Source organism: Neomonachus schauinslandi, chromosome 4, assembly GCF_002201575.2.
Source record: "Neomonachus schauinslandi chromosome 4, ASM220157v2, whole genome shotgun sequence".
NCBI classification, from domain to species: Eukaryota; Metazoa; Chordata; class Mammalia; order Carnivora; family Phocidae; genus Neomonachus; species Neomonachus schauinslandi.
Window position 1 is genome coordinate 34,391,298 of NC_058406.1, and position 17,453 is coordinate 34,408,750.

The 17,453-nt window shown below is 55.4% G+C and overlaps 1 protein-coding gene across 1 annotated transcript; it reads right to left on the reverse strand.

The window, feature by feature from the left end:
• Positions 1-1,918: 1,918 nt before the first annotated feature.
• On the reverse strand, positions 1,919-16,586 carry PTCH2 (patched 2). The gene is given in 23 exon segments (XM_021683838.1): positions 1,919-2,229; positions 2,644-2,743; positions 2,829-2,971; positions 4,147-4,284; positions 4,395-4,675; positions 4,828-5,008; positions 5,096-5,238; positions 5,329-5,641; positions 5,802-6,150; positions 6,265-6,383; positions 6,482-6,607; positions 7,419-7,439; positions 7,441-7,512; positions 7,596-7,751; positions 7,839-7,970; positions 8,047-8,194; positions 8,345-8,466; positions 9,064-9,259; positions 9,881-9,972; positions 10,168-10,237; positions 10,344-10,533; positions 15,872-16,064; positions 16,515-16,586. Coding segments are annotated over 23 exon segments (3,624 nt in total). The 3' UTR covers positions 1,919-1,962.
• Positions 16,587-17,453: the final 867 nt, after the last annotated feature.

Sequence of the window (17,453 nt, forward strand, 5' to 3'; positions counted from 1 at the left end):
GGAACTGTTCAGAAATTGAGATTGTGCTAGCAGCCAATGAGGTGCTGTATTTAAGCTGTTCGTTCTGTGATGTCATATAGCCCCACTGTACAGAGGCCTTGAAGATTCTGGCTACACCGCAGGCTAGAATAGAGTACCTCCCCCCTAGGAAGTGGGAGAGGCCTTTTATTGCCCTTCCCCAACTATTCCAGGGCTCAGTCTCAAGAGACACAAATATCCACCCTGTGCTCCAGTCACCCACTCACCAGGAACAACCCCACCTTAAGAGCACTGCCTTCTCATATCCCTCCCACCAGGCTAAAGGCCAGAAAATCACGTTCCGACTAAATATGAAATTAATTAATTAAATACATAAAAAAACTTAAAGCAGTTGAATCAACACTAAAATACCTAGGGGCACCTGGGTGGCTCAGTTGGTTAAGCGTCTGCCTTCAGCTCGGGTCATGGTCCCAGAGTCCTGGGATCAAGTCCTGGGATCAAGTCCCACATCGGGCTCCCTGCTCAGTGGGGAGCCTGCTCCCTCTCCCTCTGCCGCTCCCCCTGCTTGTGTGTGCTCGCTCGCTCTCTCTCGCTCTCTCTGTGTCAAATAAATAAAATCTTTTTTTTTTAAAGATTTTATTTATTTATTTGAGACAGAGAATGAGATACAGAGAGCATGAGAGGAAGGAGGGTCAGAGGGAGAAGCAGACCCCCTGCCGAGCAGGGAGCCCGATGCGGGACTCGATCCAGGGACTCCAGGATCATGACCTGAGCCAAAGGCAGTCGCTTAACCAACTGAGCCACCCAGGCGCCCTAAATAAAATCTTTTTTTAAAAACACTAAAATGGGGCACCTGGGTGGCTCAGTTGGTTAAGCGACTGCCTTCAGCTCAGGTCATGATCCCAGGGTCCTGGGATCGAGCCCCACATAGGCCTCCCTGCTCCTGGGGCACCAGACAGCTGACTTGCAGAGGCCTCTTGCCTTAGGTTAGTCTAGACATAAATCTCCTAAAATATCTCCCCAGACCCTGCTATTTCCATCTCTGCTTCAGCTGGCTGCTTTCCCTATCTGCTTCCTCCTCACCTTCTACCTGTTGCCTGGCTCTGGCCCTCCACCCATGCCCCCCATGCTGCTGAAACAGAAGGGTGGGCAATGAGCTGGAGAGGTGTGCAGGGCTGGATTATGATAGCTCTGAAAGCCACACAGTAGAGTTTGACAACAAAAACATTTGTATCATTTCATATACTAAGCACTTAACCCAGGTCCTCTTACCAACTATATGATCAACATGTTTGCTGAACATCATCTTCACTTGCCAGGTGAGTAAATAGACCCAAATTATGTGACAAAAATGGGGCCTTTCCCAGGTGCTACTAGAGCAGCCCCAGGAACTTAGACTAGGACATCTCTTTACTCTCAAACTCCCGTTTGTTCAAAAGAAAAGCACCAAAGTCAATTGAGATGAGTTCATATAGAATATATTTCACTCTTTAAAAATAGAACTTTCAGCATAGCTAACATCTATACAAACTACAAAAATAAACATCTTCATATAAATAATTTATGTGGTAGGATGTGGACAGAGATGCAGACAGCCTACTCAGGAGTTACCAAGCGTGGGGGGCCAGGCCTCGCAAAGGGTGCTAGAGGGCTCCTCCGTCTTGGTCTGCTAGGGGCCAGTAGCAAGGGGGGGTGGCGCGGGGCGCAGGGGGGAGGGCCAACCGCAGCCCGAATTGCTGGCTTCTCCCTGCACCCGGACAGGCCCAGGCACACACAACCCGGCGTGCGAGATGCTCTGAGCCTAGAGGCTGGTGGTCTCGAATGGCAGCAGGGAGGTCTGGGACGGCTAAGGCAGGGGACGGCATGCAGGCGGACAGTGGCAGCCAGGCTCTCCGGGAGTCCGTCCTGCAGTCAATAACCCACCCATTGCTTCCCAGTGACTTCACGTGGCCCAAGCAGGGTCTCCAGGCTTCAGGCACTCTTTCACCCAGTGGCTGGACATGGTCCCCTAGAACTGAGGCTGCTAGGGGCGCTGGCAGCTGGTGTGGCAACAGGGGACCAAGGGGGCTCATCGGAGGCTGGATGGATGTAGGCACCAGGCAGTGGGGGTGGGTGGAGGGCCACCGTCACGGAGGTAGTCACTCTGGCAAAGCTCTGGGGCAGGGTGGGGGACAACCCCCACCTGAGCCCTCCTTCCTGTGGAGCTGGGGGGCTGAGGACCTCTGGGCTCTCCTTGTACATCTGTACCACCTGGGGGAAGACACCAGTCCCAGTGAGCCCAGGGGTCCCAGGACCTTAGTCCCCTTCAGCAGCTCACTCGTGTGTCACCATGATCGTTGGGGAGCTGTTGCCCTTGTTGGCTTCCAGAAGGATCCAGAGCTGACAAGGGACAGGACGTTAAGGCCTAGGACAAACCCTGCACCTTGCTGTGGATCCTAAACGCCAAGGTGGGTCCCATAAAGAAGCCAGGAAAGCTGAGGGGCAGGGACATGGTGTTGAGGCCAAGGGAGAGGCTACCACCCTCAGCTGATCTCATAGGGAGGGTCCTTGTGAGTTGAGTCCTGTCTTTTGGCCACTGAGGAGATATTTTTTCTGGCTCTGACTCTTCCCTCGCCTGTCCCACGCCATCCCCTGGGCTGGGAGCAGGGGGGAGGGTATGGTCACCTCTGGTGGGGGGCCCAGGATGGAGAGCAGCACGGGCAGCAGCACGAGCCCATGGAGGAGGCCCAGGAGTGTGAGCACTGTTAGCACCACGAAAAAGTACCTGTGTGGGGGGCAGGTGGTCAGCCCGGGCAGCCCCTGTGGCCAGCGCAGACAGGCCGCACCTCCCCGCCCCAGCCCTCCCCTACCTTATGATGAAGTCAAAGTTGGACCCAGCAAGCATGAGCAGACCCAGCAATGTGGAGACGGCCCCATCGGTCACTGGAGCAAATGTGCATTCTAGGGCACAGGCAGCCCGCAGGTTCCGGCTACCCTGGGTGGTCAGGAAGCCCTGTGGGGGCAGAGAGGCCCTGTAGCTGCTCCTTGGCCAGCCAGGCCCCCAACTTCTCATCTCTCCCTAGGGCTCCCGGGCCAGGTAGACTGAGCTGGGAACTGTCCAGGAAGTATGCATGAGTCTATTTAGGTAACACCGGATATGTATCCGGTGAGACACAGAAGTCTAGAATAGTTGGCAAACAAAGCCCGTCTCCCATTTTTGTAAATAAAGTTTAGGTGACACGCAGCCACACGCATCCATCCATGGACATATTATTGTCTGTGGCTGCTTCAGTGTTACCATGGCAGGAGCCCGCGGGGACTCTGGCCTGCCATGCCTAAGATATTTGCTGTCTGGCTCTCTACAGAAAAAGTTTGCTGATCCCGGTCCAGAAGTCCAGCAGGATGGACATGAAAGTGGTCACAGTTACTTGTTCGGGTGGGATTTCAGAGGATTTCTAATTCTTTCTTTGTACTTCTCCGCATGCTGACTTTGCCCCCCTCCAGGGAGTGTATATCGTTCTTGTAATCAGAAGGACAGGGCTATTATGGGGGGAAAAGGAAGGGAGCTGTTTGTGGGGTCTAGCCAGCCTTGTGTCGGTGCTCCCGGCTCCCACTCCTCCTCGGCCAGAGAACCCAGAGCTTTGGGAGAGGCCGAGGCTCTGTCTTGGAAGAATCCCTCCTTTACTCACGTTGCCATCTGGCTACCATCCTGTTTCTCTGATCCCTTCACAGTAAAACCATCCAAAAAACTACTGGTTCCCATTTTCTCACCTTCCATTCTGTCCCCATTTCGGTTAGGCCTTTGTCCCCTCCTCTCCGCTGAAATGGCTGCTTATTTATTTATATGTTTATTGTTTATCTCTACACTATAGGATATAATCTCCTTGAAGGTAAAGCCTGTCTGTATTGCTATTGCACCCCAATTCTTTTTTTTAAGTTTATTTATTTAAGTAATCTCTATACCCAGCATGGGGCTCCAACTCATGTCCCTGAGATCAAGAGTCACATGCTCTACCAAATGAGCTAGCCAGGCGCCCCTATATCCCCAATTCTTTTTTTGGGGGGGTGTGCCTGAACAGGGACTCGAAACCAGTTCTTAAATAGTACCTAGCACATAGTAGGTGCTTAATAAATATTTGTTGAATACTGAATCAGCTGGTCCACCCCTCCCCCAGTGCCTGTGCTCACCAGAGCCACGTGGACCGTGAACTCAACACCAATGCCTACAGAGGCCACAAGGATCACCACGGGGATGGCACTCAGTTTGATGCCCAGGAAACCCATGATGCCAAAGAGCTCCACAGTCATCATCGCCAGGACCAGTACCTGGGGAAGGCAGGGCTCACCCAGGGCTCCTGGGAGAAGGGACGATGGGCAGGGTGGGGCAGGGTCGGGGAGCCATGGGTCTCTCTCGCCTCATCCCTGCGAGGACTCACTATGAGGCCGGCCGTCCAGGGGTTGAGCAGCAGCAGGGCACAGACGAGGAAAGTGCATACCAGCAGGATGCAGATAGCCAGCAGGAAGTAGCGCCGCAGGCCCAGATATTGCTCCCAGAAGAGGAAGGGGGAGCCGGTGGGGTAGGCACGCACCCCGGCCCGGCCTGCCTCGGCGCACGCTGCCCGGGCCCCCTCGATGGCCTCCACGAAGTCCGCGGTCTTCTGGAGGCCATGCAGTAGGAAGGGGAACTGGGCAAATTCCAGGGGCTGGGCTGCCGGGACTGTGGAGGGTAAGGGATAGCAGGGAAGGGGGGGTGGCCAGTGAGCACGGAGAGCAGTGGGCAGGGCCTTAGGGTAGGGCCTGTGTGGGCCCAGGCTGAGGCTCTTGCTGGGCTCCCCCCGCCGGCCCCCGCCCCACCCCCTCAGGACTCACTGCGAAGGTTCTCCCCGGTGGTGTCGTACTTGTCATGTAGCCACTCGGGAGGTGGGGGGTAGAAGTTGGCCTGTGAGGCCGCCAGGCCCAGCGGGTCACTGCTTACCCACATGGTCAGCCCCACGTAGAAGAGCTCGGGTGGAATCAGCCCCTCCTTATCTACCAGCTTCCTTGTGGTCAGCTGCAGAGGCAGAGAGGGCTGAAGGTCTGGGCCCACGAGGCCTAGAGGCCCTCCTTGCATCCCGACCCTTCCAGCCCCGCTTCCAACCTGGCTGAAATCCAGAGGCTCTTGGGCATCCCCGGTCTGGATGAGCAGCTTGTAGGCCAGCGCCCCATCCTCGGAGCCGTTGCGGCACGAGTGGTGGCTGATGCGCCCGGAAGCCCAGTCCTGGTCAAAGGCAGCCTGGATCCCTAGGGGAGAACGAGGGAGTGTGCATTAGCCTGTGGCCCCAGGGGCTCGGGCCTGCGGCAGCCCTCCCTGCCAACTGCCTTGCCTCTCACCCTGTAGCCAGTTCCGGTAATAGTGCAGCCAGGTGCGGGGCGCCTGGGTGGCAGGAGGGGGCAGCACGGCCTTGAGAGAACTGAAGCGCTGGTGCAGATCAAAGAGGGCGCGTTGGGAGTGGGCGTAGTCAAAGCCACCCTGTGTCACCAGGGCCACCTCGTACAGGGAGAAGTACCTGAGCTGGGCGCTCAGGAAGTCATGCTCCTTGGTGCCCCGAGGCACCACATCCGTCAGGGCCAGCCCGTCCTGCACCAGGGTGGCTCCGTAGAGGCTCAGGCCCAGAAGAGCCCCAAAGAGCACCAGCACCATGGCCTGTGGGAAATGGCAACCAAGCTGGAGGCCCAGGGATGCCCCCCCACCCCCGCCCCGCGCACTCAGGTGGCGGGCTCGGCCCTCTGCCCTTCTGGGGGCCCAGACACACCTAAGCCTCTGCCCTGGCTCCCCCCCCACTTCTCCAGGCCTGGGGCCTCACCTTGCTGTGCGCCTGGAGCAGCCAGGGTGCGAACTGATAGCGGGCGAAATGGGCAAGACTCCAGCGGGCACAGGGCAGGGAGCTGCAGGTTGCCTTTTGCCTGGTCCCCTCCTCTTGGCTTAGGAGGTCCCGTGTGGACCCTCCTGGGCTGAAGAGCTCAGAGTCCAGTGGGTCGGAAGGTGGGGGCACCAGGCGGGCTCGGGGGGGCAGGATGGTGACAACATGCTGGCTGCTGGCTTCGCAGTGGGCGAAGGCTTGAACTGTGGCCGTCAGGTGGGCAATGCCCACTGGTCCTGTCCCATCCGCTAGCTCCCGGGGCAGAATCTGAATCACCCGAGCAGAGCAGGGCCTGGAAGAGGCAGAGAGCGCGGATGACAGGTCTGTGAGGGTGCCGGTGAGGGGACGGGACGGGGCCCCGGAGGTGAGGGCTGGCGGGCCGGGGGTGGGGACGCAGGGACAGTACCTAGAGAAGCAGCAGAGCACATCAAGGCGCTGGCAGTGGCGCCGGCGCAGGTCCAGGCTGAGGACCGCCGGGAAGACAAGCATCACGGCTGCGAAGTTGCAGCCGACCACTATGGCTGCCTGGGGGAAGGACAGGGGGGATGCAAAGGCTGGGTGAAGCAGGCCCCCGGCTTCAGGCTGCCCCCACCGGGCGACGGGGCCCTTTGCTGAGGCCTCACCTGCAAGGAGAAGGCCCGCAGTGCAGGGATGGGAACGAGGGCGGCCATGAAGAAGGCCACCATGTGGTTGATGGATGTGAGCGCCACGCTGGTCCCCGTGCGCTGCAGACACTCACCTGTGCGCTCCTGTCAGGACAGGGGAGGAGCCGTGGGTCCCCAAGGTAGAGCGGAGGGGAGGCTTGGGAGCTTGGGATGGCAGAGGGGGGACAGTAACCACACGGCAGCTCACACTTACGGAGTAGCTCACACACGTCACACACACTGTTGCAAGCATTCAGCCGGAGTTAGCACCGATCCTCACCACACCCTCACGACACAAGCACTATCGTCACCCTGCTACAGATGAGGAAACTGAGGCACAGACAGGTTACCAGCCTAAGGTCCCCTAAGCCAAGAGGCTCTTTTTTTTTTATTATGTTAATCCCCATACATTACATCATTAGTTTTTGATATAGTGTTCCATGATTCATTGTTTGTGCATAACACCCAGTGCTCCATGCAGAACGTGCCCTCTTTAATACCCATCACCAGGCTGACCCATCCTCCCCCCCTCCCCTCTAGAACCCTCAATTTGTTTTTCAGAGTCCATCGTCTCTCATGGTTTGTCTACCCCTCCGATTTCCCCCCTTCATTCTTCCCCTCCTGCTGCCTTCTAGGCTCTTTTTTTTTTTTTAAACATTTATTTATTTATTTGAGAGAGAGTGAGAAAGCGTGGGCGAGCATGAGCAGGGGGATCGCGCAGGGGGAGAGAATCTTAAGCAGGCTCCCCGCTGAGAGCAGAGCCCAACACGGGGCTCGATCCCAGGACCCTGAGATCAAAACCTCGGCCGAAATCAAGAGTCGGACACTTAACCCACTGAGCCACCCGGGCGCCCCGACCAAGAGGCTCTATGATGAGCTGCTTCAGACGAGCCCAGGCTGGAGGATGAGGCCTCACCTGGAGAGGGGTGCCAGGGGGGGGCCTCTGTGAAGGCATGTGCCAGCAGGAATATGTCATCCACACCGATGCCCAGTGCCAGGAAGGGCAGCACCTGGAGGGGCACGGGGGGGGTAGCTGGAGGAACCGAGTAGCCTGGACTGTGGGCCCCGAGTCTGCCCTGGAGTCCTGGTGTACCTGGGTAGTGGCAGCATTGAAGGCGATGCCAAGCAGGGCGCAGAGCCCAAGGCCCGAGGCCACTGCCAGGGCTACCAGCAGCACCCCTGCAAGGCCCACCGCACCCTGGGACTGGGCACAGTCCCAGCGCAGCATTGTCACACAGGCATAGGCTAGCTGTGGGGAGAGAGGGCACAGGCTCGGACGGCAGTTCCCAGGGGGCACCGGGCGGCGGCGGGGCAAGGCGCCGGGAGCAGGACCCACCATGAGCAGATAGCCTCCCGCCACGCGGGCAGCACTGACTTCAGAGAAGGCGTGCAGGATGTCATCCAGGGTGGTGGAGGAAAAGGCGTGGATCTGCTGCGATGAATTCTGAGGCAGGGCCTCCTGAGCCAGCTGGAGAGACGGGGTGGATGTGAGGGGCAGGAGGGGGCGGCCTCAGGGCACCGCCCCTGCCCAGCTCCGCCCGGACCTGCACAAAGCGCCGCTGCCAGGCTTGCAGCACTGTGACGGCCCGCTCCTCGCTCCAGCCGATGTCATGCGTCTGGTAGTCGCCTCGGAAGTGCTCATACAGCTGGCGTGGACTCATCAGCAGGAAGGTGCTCTGCAGGGCCTCCGCCCTGGCGGCGGGTAGGGGAGAGCTGGGGGTCAGGGCGGGCCGGAGCACCCAACGGGGGCTGAACGGGAGGGGGGGTTGCTGGAGCCGCCTGGAATCAGAGTGCGGATTCCCATGCCTGGGGCCCCCTTGCCAGCCCCCCGGGAGGCCTTACCTCAGCAGCTGTCCTCGGGGGTCTCTGGAGATGCCCCCCAGCAGCAGTTCCTCCTGCCAGTGCATAAACTTGTGGGAGAAGCCGTGGCAGCCCCCACTCAGCTCCTGAGCCACATTGGGAGCCTGGAGGGGGACAGGAGAGGCCCTGGCTATGGGTAACTGAGGGCCCCTGGGATGGTACCTCCAGGAGCCACGCCTGCCATGGGGCTCTGTAGCCTGATGTGGACATAACTATTCTCCTGAGCCTCTCGCCTACTCTGAAAGTGAACAGCTCTTGTCCTGCAGAGAGGAGGCCACAAGAGGAAGCAGAGGCCTGGAAATAGGCTTCTGGGAAGAGCTGGAGTAACTTTGGCGGGTTTTGGAAAAAGGTTCACTTCACAGGGCCACAGAGACGCTCAGGAAACTAGATATGATACTTGTGCTTAGCTCATTTGTCCTCAGTTTCTCTGTACAAGTCTGCTTGGATGAAGTCCAGCGTTCCTGGGCTTAGAAAAGTACAAAGGGATTCATATACCACGTGAGGGTTCCTTAGGAAAACTGAATGGGAAGGGAAGAGTCTAGGCATCTAGCAGAATGGGGGCAGGGTAACAATGTCCAGGAAATGGGAGGCAGAGCACAGAGCACAATTTGCTCTCTCCCAGAATAGAGGAACACATGAGGAGGGGAAAGAGAAGGAAAATCGCCTGGCAAACCTGGCCAGCAAACCTGGCTGGCACCCACCTGCTTGCCGTGATGGTTAGGGGCACTAGGCGGGCAGTGGAGATCGTCAGGGTGAAGACAGGGCCGCCCCACATAGGCCTGGCCCACCTGTGCCTTGTCTAGCAGCTCCCGGAAGCCCTCGAGGGAGGCAAAGGGGCCCAGTTCCTCCAGCAGCTGCTCTGGATCCAGGTTGGTCCACTGGATGTCAGGACGGCCGCTGAGGGGAGAGCCCGTGGTTGGTGAGGGTAAAGGATCAATTCCCACCCTCCAAAATGCTGCTGGGGACCCCTGCTGTACCCCACCCTCCTCCTAGCTGCTCATTCATCCCTCTGTATGAAGGGTCTGCAATGTTGAGCTTCCCAGAACTCCCAGGCTACACCAGTCCGCCAGGTGGCTGCACTGAGATGGACATGAGGATGGACAGTACTTAATACATGGAAAAGGCCAGAAGAGCCCCACCCAGTCCCTGCCCAAGCCATCCACCTTTGGTTCTAATACATAACCACGTGGACACCTGCCTCTAACAGCTTTTCTTTCTGGCCTGTGCAACAGCTTAGCTCATACCTAGTTAACTCTCTTGGGCAAAGTCGCTTTCTGGGGATCTTTTTTTCTCTTTGTTCTGTTTTGTCTAAATAAGACAAGTCTGCCTTTCCTTCAGAGGCCAGGAGAAGGGGGATGTGGAGAGAGCTGTGGGGCATCCTGTGCTCTGGCCCTGGCCTAACAGGTGGCTTAGGCCCTCGGTAAGGTTTTGATCATCCTCTTTATGCCCACCCTCTCTTCTGGGCGGGCGTCCCGGCCTAGCTGAAGCAGGGCCCGGGAGTGGCTGTGGGGCACTCACGGCAAGTAGGCGGAGCCCCCTTGGAGTTTGGCTCCCTCCCAGAAGCAGTCGAGGGGGGTGAGGATCACGCACGGAAACAGCTTCTCAATCATCTGCCAGGGACAGCCCAGGCCACATCAGTCCTGTCCCTGGGCTCCTTTCTCCACAGTCTCTGTAGGACGCCCTCGGTAACCCCCCACCTCCCAACTTTTAACCTCCCCGTCTCTCAGAGTCTCTCAGAGCCCTCCCCTACTTGCAGAAAAAGTTCTCCCTCGGCCCAGTCTCAAAGAACAGCTCAAGACACTCACCCGCTCAATCATTCCATTTTCAATTAGGGGAATTCCTGACTTGTAGCAGATTTTGTTCAAATCCCAGGACCTGAAATGGCCAGGGCGCAAAGGATCAGCAGAAGAGGCGGATTCCCACGCCAGCCCTGCCACAGCGCGCCTCACTCCCAGTTGCTCGGGGACTCAGCCAGACTCACTTTCCATAGAGTGATACTTGCACTTTACTGGCGGTGAGGGCTGCCTGGAGGTGGAGGCCAAGTGCCTCAGGTGTGAGGACATTCTCCCCTTCCTGGAGTGGGGTCTGTATCAACATCTGGGAGGTGTATGCAGCCTCGTCCCCCAGCTTCTCCTTGGTGTAATGTAACTCCTGGCTCACCCGGCTGCCTACTGCCAGAGCAGAGAGAGAAAGCTGGGGTCTGAGCCTGGGGGCTGTGGGACCCTCGCCGGCTGAGGCCTCCCACGACGAGTGGGAGAAGTGCTCTGAGAGGAACCCCTGCTTTTTCCTTGATGGTCGTGCTGACTCCCCAAGCTCCTGGCACTCCGCTTAGAATCTGGAGCTTTGCGTGCAAGTGAGAGACACCTCAGCTGGATGGAATTCTTGTGTCGTCTAAGATTTAAACAGGAACCAGGTTGGCTCGGTGTGGGGCAAATTACTTCACAATGAGAGGTCAGTAGGAGTTGGGCCAGGGCTGGGGTTACGGAGGTATCCCGGTAAGGGAGCCCTCACTCAGCCCCTCTGTGTTCTGGTGAGGAAGACAAGGAGGGGCGAAAGGGATCAATTGAGGGAGGCTGCCAACGGGAGGGTCTCCTCACAGAGCAGGTCTGGTGCTAGGGCTGGGTCCTGGGTCAGGCTGTCTCAGGCAGGTGCTTTCTAGCCATACATCTTTTTGCAAATTGTTATGCCAAGAGGGTAGGGATGGCAGTGTCTGGTAATAATGGGCCCTGTGGGGGCACAGGCGGGGGGGGGATCAGACAGACTTCAGTGGGATGCTGTCAACATGCTGTTTCTAGTCATGTAAGAAGTACCTGGGATCACCTGGCAGAGGTGACATCAACGTGGGCCAAGGGGAAGAAAGGGTTCCAGACCCCAGATCTCACTGTCCGGGCAACAGGGAGGCCCAGTGCCAGGGCTGCCTCAGGCTCCTTGATCTCGGCACCCATCCAGTCCTGCATTGTGGGGGGTGGGTGGGCAGGGGTGCTGTGAGGGGACATGGCCTGAGTGGGGTTTGGAGAAGGGCAAGGGCAAGGGCCAAACCACCTCTGAGGCTTTCTGGACTTGGTCTGGTCTTAGGCCCAGTTCTGCTGCCACACATCTGGGGCCTCTTCCTATTGGGTTCCTGCCACCCCTGGGGCCCACACGTACACCTCTGTGAGACTCCAGCCCCACCTGTGATTGTCGTGCTCCCCAATCTCTTTTTCAAACCCATATAATCTCCTCACTCATGAGAGCTGCACACCCTTAGTACCCCCCCCCCCCCGCCGCCACACACAGATTTACCCATATGCTCACACCTCCCCATTCAAATCACATTCCTGGCCCTCCCTCACAAATACAGTCTTACTAAACCATGCTGCGCACGTCCACCATTTTCTTCCTTCCCTGACTCCCCACCCCTACCCCAGGCCTGCACTGCAGTGTTTATTTCACCAGGCTTAGGCCAGAGCTGCCATAAGGAGGGACAGGAGGGGACAGAAATAAGCTCCTCATAGTAAGTGAGTTTGCTGAGGGGAGGGAGGCACAGGAGAAGGAAGGAACCCAGAAGGAGCTATCAAGAAAGCAAGAGAAAGAAACACTGGAAATGTAAAATACAACATCAAAGAAAATAAAGAATCCTCAGAAAAAAATGAGGCAAAGGAAAAAGTAAACCTCAGCTGACAACAATGATGATGACAGACATGAGGACAGATGAACTGGGATGTACTGTGCGGGCAAGGAGAGACAGCAGGTGTAAGGGAGAACCCAGAGGGCCTGGACACATCTGGTCTTGAGCTTGGGCTCTGACATTTAGCCTGTGCTTGGGGCAAATGACTTAGTCTCTCTGCCCTCAATTTCCTCATCTGCCAAATGGGGATAGGGCCTACCTTGGTGGAATTAGAATCAATGCAGGTAAAGTACTTAACTGCCCAGCACAAAGTAGGAACAGATAAGGAATTATTATTAAATGGTTGCTGGGAAAGAGATTGTGGGACAGAAAAATGAGAAAGAACTGGAGTAAAAAAGACTAGGTGGGGAGGAAGGAGGAGAACAGGGGAAGGAGACATCAAAATCAACACATCTTTTAAAAACTTTTGGGGGCGCCTGGGTGGCTCAGTCGTTAAGCGTCTGCCTTCGGCTCAGGTCATGATCCCAGGGTCCTAGGATCGAGCCCCGCATTGGGCTCCCTGCTCGGCGGGCAGCCTGCTTCTCCCTCTCCCACTCCCCCTGCTTGTGTTCCCTCTCTGTGTCTCTCTCTGTTAAATAAATAAATAAAATCTTAAAAAAAAAATTAAAAAATAAAAAATAAAATAAAAACTTGTACCTTTACAAAAGGGAGACTATAACTTGTTAGCCAGCATGGAAAATGAATCCACGTTATAGGTAATCCTACAATGGTAATATATATAATCCTATATTATAGGTAATATGAATTAAAACAGCAATAAATTACCATCTATCAATTTAGCCAAAATAAAAATAATGATGGCCCTCATTGCTGGCTTATAGGAGTGTACTCTAACCTACCAGCAGAGTGTAATTTGGTATGATATTTGGAAATGAGAAATGTTCATAATCTTTGGTCCAGAAATTTTACATGTAAGGGCCTGTAAGCTATTGTAGTGATGCAGTCCTTCTCTGAGTGAATTGGGAGCCATGGTAGGTTTTGAGCAGAGAAGTGAGATGACCTGACTTTTTCATCACCTAACAGTACATTCTGGAGCTGAGCTGTGAATGAATAGGAATTGGCCAAGGGAAGAAGTCTGGAAAAGGCATTCTGGACCAAGTAGGTGTAGGGAACTGTCAAAGGCTCAGCATTGCTGAGTGAGGCAGAGACAATGCTGGAGAAGAAATCAAGAGTTAGGTTGCAGAGGGCCTAGAATGTTTGCTAAGGAGCTTGAACTTGATTCTGGAGACTGCCCAGAACCTCGTAGAAACTGGTGGAAGGGCTCTAAGCAGGGGACCGACTTGGCCAGATTTAGATACACCACAGGAGGGCAGTGTGGAGCAGATTAGAAGGTGAGTCCTGCAGAAGATTGGTCACTTCTCTAACAGACTTTGATTTTGTTGGCCATCCTCTGAAAGGCCCAGTGATTCAGAGAAGCTGGATCCCTCCCAGCCTCAGGGGCTGAAATTTGATTAGTCAATCACAGTAATTCCACTGCCTTTGCCAAGTGAATGGTTTAGGCATAGCTCCACAGTTCTTGCCAAAGTGACCAAATGGGAAGTCAGCTGGGGGGCTTCTGGTAAATTTTCCCTCACTTCCAAAAAGGGACCATTGCAGTAGCCACTTGGGACAAGGAGGTGATAAGCCTGAGGACAAAAGCCCCACATGCTGAAGAAGGCTTAGGAGAAAGGAAGAACCTGGGTCCTTGCTGAGGTCCTTAGGTTGCTGAATTAACCATCCTGGAACTGCTCTACTGTCTACTACCAGATTTCCTGTTCTTCCTTCCTCCCTCCCTCCCTCCCTTCCTTTTTTCCTCTTTCATGTGGCGAAAAGCATATTAAATGATATAATCAGGAGTGTACGACCAGAGACTGAGAAAGGCCTCAACTAGAGCAATGGCCACAGGGTGAAAAGGACAGGTCTGTTATGAGAGAAGTTAAGAAAGAAGAATTTGCTGGTTTAGTAACCAGTTAGGTAAGCAAGGAGAACTGAGGCTGACTCCCAAGGTTTCAGCCTTGGGTTTTTGAGTGAATAGTGGTTCCACCAATTGATATGTTTCACCCTGCCTTCTAGATACATGTCCCTTGTTTTCAGGGACAGCTCCAATTTCAAGCCATCTCAATCATTGTTCCTGTAGGTACTAGTTGGGCTATAATGTTGTGGGGGGTTTTTTGTTTATTTATTTATTTATTTATTTATTTATTTATTATTTTAGAGATCAATCTATCTCTGAGCCTTTTAGCTTTACAATTGATCGGGAAGGACGAGTCACATTCTGTCTCTCACCATGGCAAAGCTGGAGGGGACCCTGAACTCTGATTGCCAGTGTCCTGCTTCTTTCTTTGCTTTCCGTATTAGCAAAACAGGAAAGGAATAGAGAATACTCTTTAGTCCTCGCCTGGATCAGCTCCTCGTTGCCTAGGGCATGGCTGGGAGAAGCCTCAACTACGGATGTACAGAGAAGAAATCAGGTCAGGATCACCGCTTTTACCTCACCCCAGCCCTAGCCGATACGGGACACAGCAGTATTCTGAAAGAAAGGAAAAAGGCCTCGGAATAGGCCACCACCCTTTTACATCACCCATCCACAAACAGCAGCAAAGATCCAGTGGGATCTAGCCTGTCCTGTGCTGGAGAGCAGGAGAGAGGATGAGGAACATGGAGGTTCAAGCCATGTTTAGATGGGAAAGATCTGGGAAATGAAGAAGGAGGAAGAGGGGGGAGACAGCTTCTATTGTGGCAGGAAATCCAACAGTCATTTGGGACCACCCAGGCAGCTGCGGTGTGGGAGGGGGTATGTGTGTGTGCATGTATGCACATGTGTGTCCTGGGGCTGGGGGCAGGCAGGCAGGCAGGCACAGAGAAACATCTGCTCTGGACCCCAGGGCTGGCCTAGAGTGCGTATGGATGTGTGAGCCTGCAGAGGGCTGGGGTAGGGTGGGGATGGGGTGTGGGAGCCCAACAGGCAGGCAGGCAGGCTCCAAGAAACATCTGCTCTGCATCCTAGGGCTTGCCAGCATTTGAAATAACTCAAGGGTGTGAGATTCTAACCTGGCCCTGCCTTTGGGTGTGGGCCAGGTCTGGGGGAGGTTTGGGGGGACCCACCAATGCAAATTTCCCAGGAAAGAACAGAGGAGAGTTTGACTCTATTGAAGGGCTAGCATATGAAACCAGCCCCCAGGAAAGGAGGGTTATGCCAAAATTATTAATAAGAAATCATTTTTACCTAATGCTTCCATTAGGAAGTGAGGATTTGGTTGCATCTGACCTCGCTGTTGCCTCAAAGTGTAGACCCTGCGCCACTTTTTTTCTACTAAATGGTTGCAGGGGGCCTCGGTGCACGGGACTCTAGGTGCATGGGACCTCTCCATGGAGGCCTGCCAGATGATTTACTCAGTTTCCCCAGCCCAGTTGTAATTTTCTTGACTCTCCTGATCAGCTGTGATCTCTCCCTGCCTTATCTTACTCAAGTAATCATACTCTGCTCTATATTCTACTGTATGTTATATTGCAGCACATATTTTACTCTCCTTGCTACTGAAAGATTTTGGTTGCCTTTGCAAACACTGCCATGCAGTAAAAAAAACACACAAAAAAGTTGGTAATAATTGCTAAACAAACACACAGACACACAAGCTCACAGGTAACTATTCTATAGACGTATTCACAGGACTCCATCATCTGCACATGTCCATTTACAAGTGTGGGAGGGAGCACTGCTCCCAGATGCCCAGGCTCTGGCAGGCATGTACCCTCTCCAGACCCAGGGCCGAAGCCCCTAGAACTCAGTAGCCAGCTCCTCACCCTGTTCTTGTCTTGGGCTCACCATACCCAAGCAGCTATGACTAGTGTCCACAACTCACCTTCCACCCAGAGCTGTTCTAGGTCTGTCTCAATGATGGCCACGCGGAGACCCAGTGCCAGGGCTCCAAAGGCCAACAGGCCCAGGAAGAGCACCTTGCCACAGTGTCTCTGGATCCCACAGCCCAGAGAGAAGAGCAGCCCCTGGAAGTAAGCACGAAGCCAGAGTGGAGCCTTCAGGCTCCCAGCTAGGATCTGGGATGGAAAGAGAAGTGTCAGCCAGGCATTACTGTAACAATGCATGAAATCCTCCCCTTTTCTCCTTATGTGCACCCTCTGCCAAGCCCCAGCTTCTTGGTTTCTGGATGCAGGACAGGTAGGACCTACACAGAGTCCCAAAGATGGAAAATATTTAACTCTATTCCTTGTCTCTCCGGCCCGCCCCCATACATACCGGAGGAAGGCACGGATACTTCTCTGAGAATAAGATACATATGCACACATCTGTTCTCAGGTGGACAGAGGTGAAACCCAGACACAGTCTCACCGGCCAGATGCCGAGAAGACACAGAAAGACGCACACACACCCTTAAGGGGTGGGCTATAACCCTGCACTTTAGAGACATCACACCTCCCAGAGTGACAGACCTGGGGGTCTCAAGACCTGGTCCCAGTCTTTCTCCCTCTGGTTTCCCGTCCACTCACCTGGGGTGATGCGGCTCGAGCTGGGGCTGTATAGCCAGGGGGCAGCTCCTGGAGTGGCGGCGGCCGAGCCATGCCGGCGGGGATGGGGGGCGTGGGCGCCCCCAACCCGCGTTATCTGGGATTCTCCATAAGCTGGCCTGGTACCCGGGTACCGCGGAGCCCCGCGTCGGGACTCCGCGGGGCCGCTTAGGCGCGGCGTGGGTGAGGGTGGGGTGCCGGCGTGCCGCGGCAGCTGCGTTGGGGTGCCGCAGTCGGCCCCGCGTGCAGGCAGAGCTACCGGCCCGCGACGCCCCGCGCGGCTAGAGGTGGAGAACGCAGTGAGGCGGAGGCGTCCTTAGCTCCAGAAAAAGGGAGCGGGCCGGGACGACGCCCTCCCATTGGCTGAGGGGTCCGCAAATTACCCAGAGCCGCGAGGCCGGATCCGCTGCTAGGCGACGGCGCCGCGGGTGGGGGCGGGGCAGGAGACCACCCAGGCAGGGCCACCCCACGCCTCGCTTCCCCGGCCGCCCGCGGGGCCCTCGGGGAGGAGCAGGGAGGGCGATCCCGGGGAGGCACGGCGCTGGCCAAGCATAAGCCAGGAGACGCCAATGACTTCACTCTTTTCTGCCTCCATTCTTGTCCCTTTCAGTCCACTCTCCACCGAGGCCAGAGTCATCTCTCTAAAATGCAAATCTGATGATAGCTCCAAAACATAAAGCCCATTTGGAGCACGGAGCCCTGCATGATCTAACTAAAGCCTTCTCTCCCATAATTCCTTCACAGCCACTCAATGTTCCTTCCAGCCCTGCAGAGTTAGATTTAATTTCCTAAAGGCACCATGGCATTCCAGGCGTTTCTGCCTTAGTACGTGTTGTAGCCCTGTTGTCTTGGAAGACAACCTTCAAAACTGAACATGAGCCAATCACCCCTCTTTGAAGCCTTCCTTGATTCACACCTCCC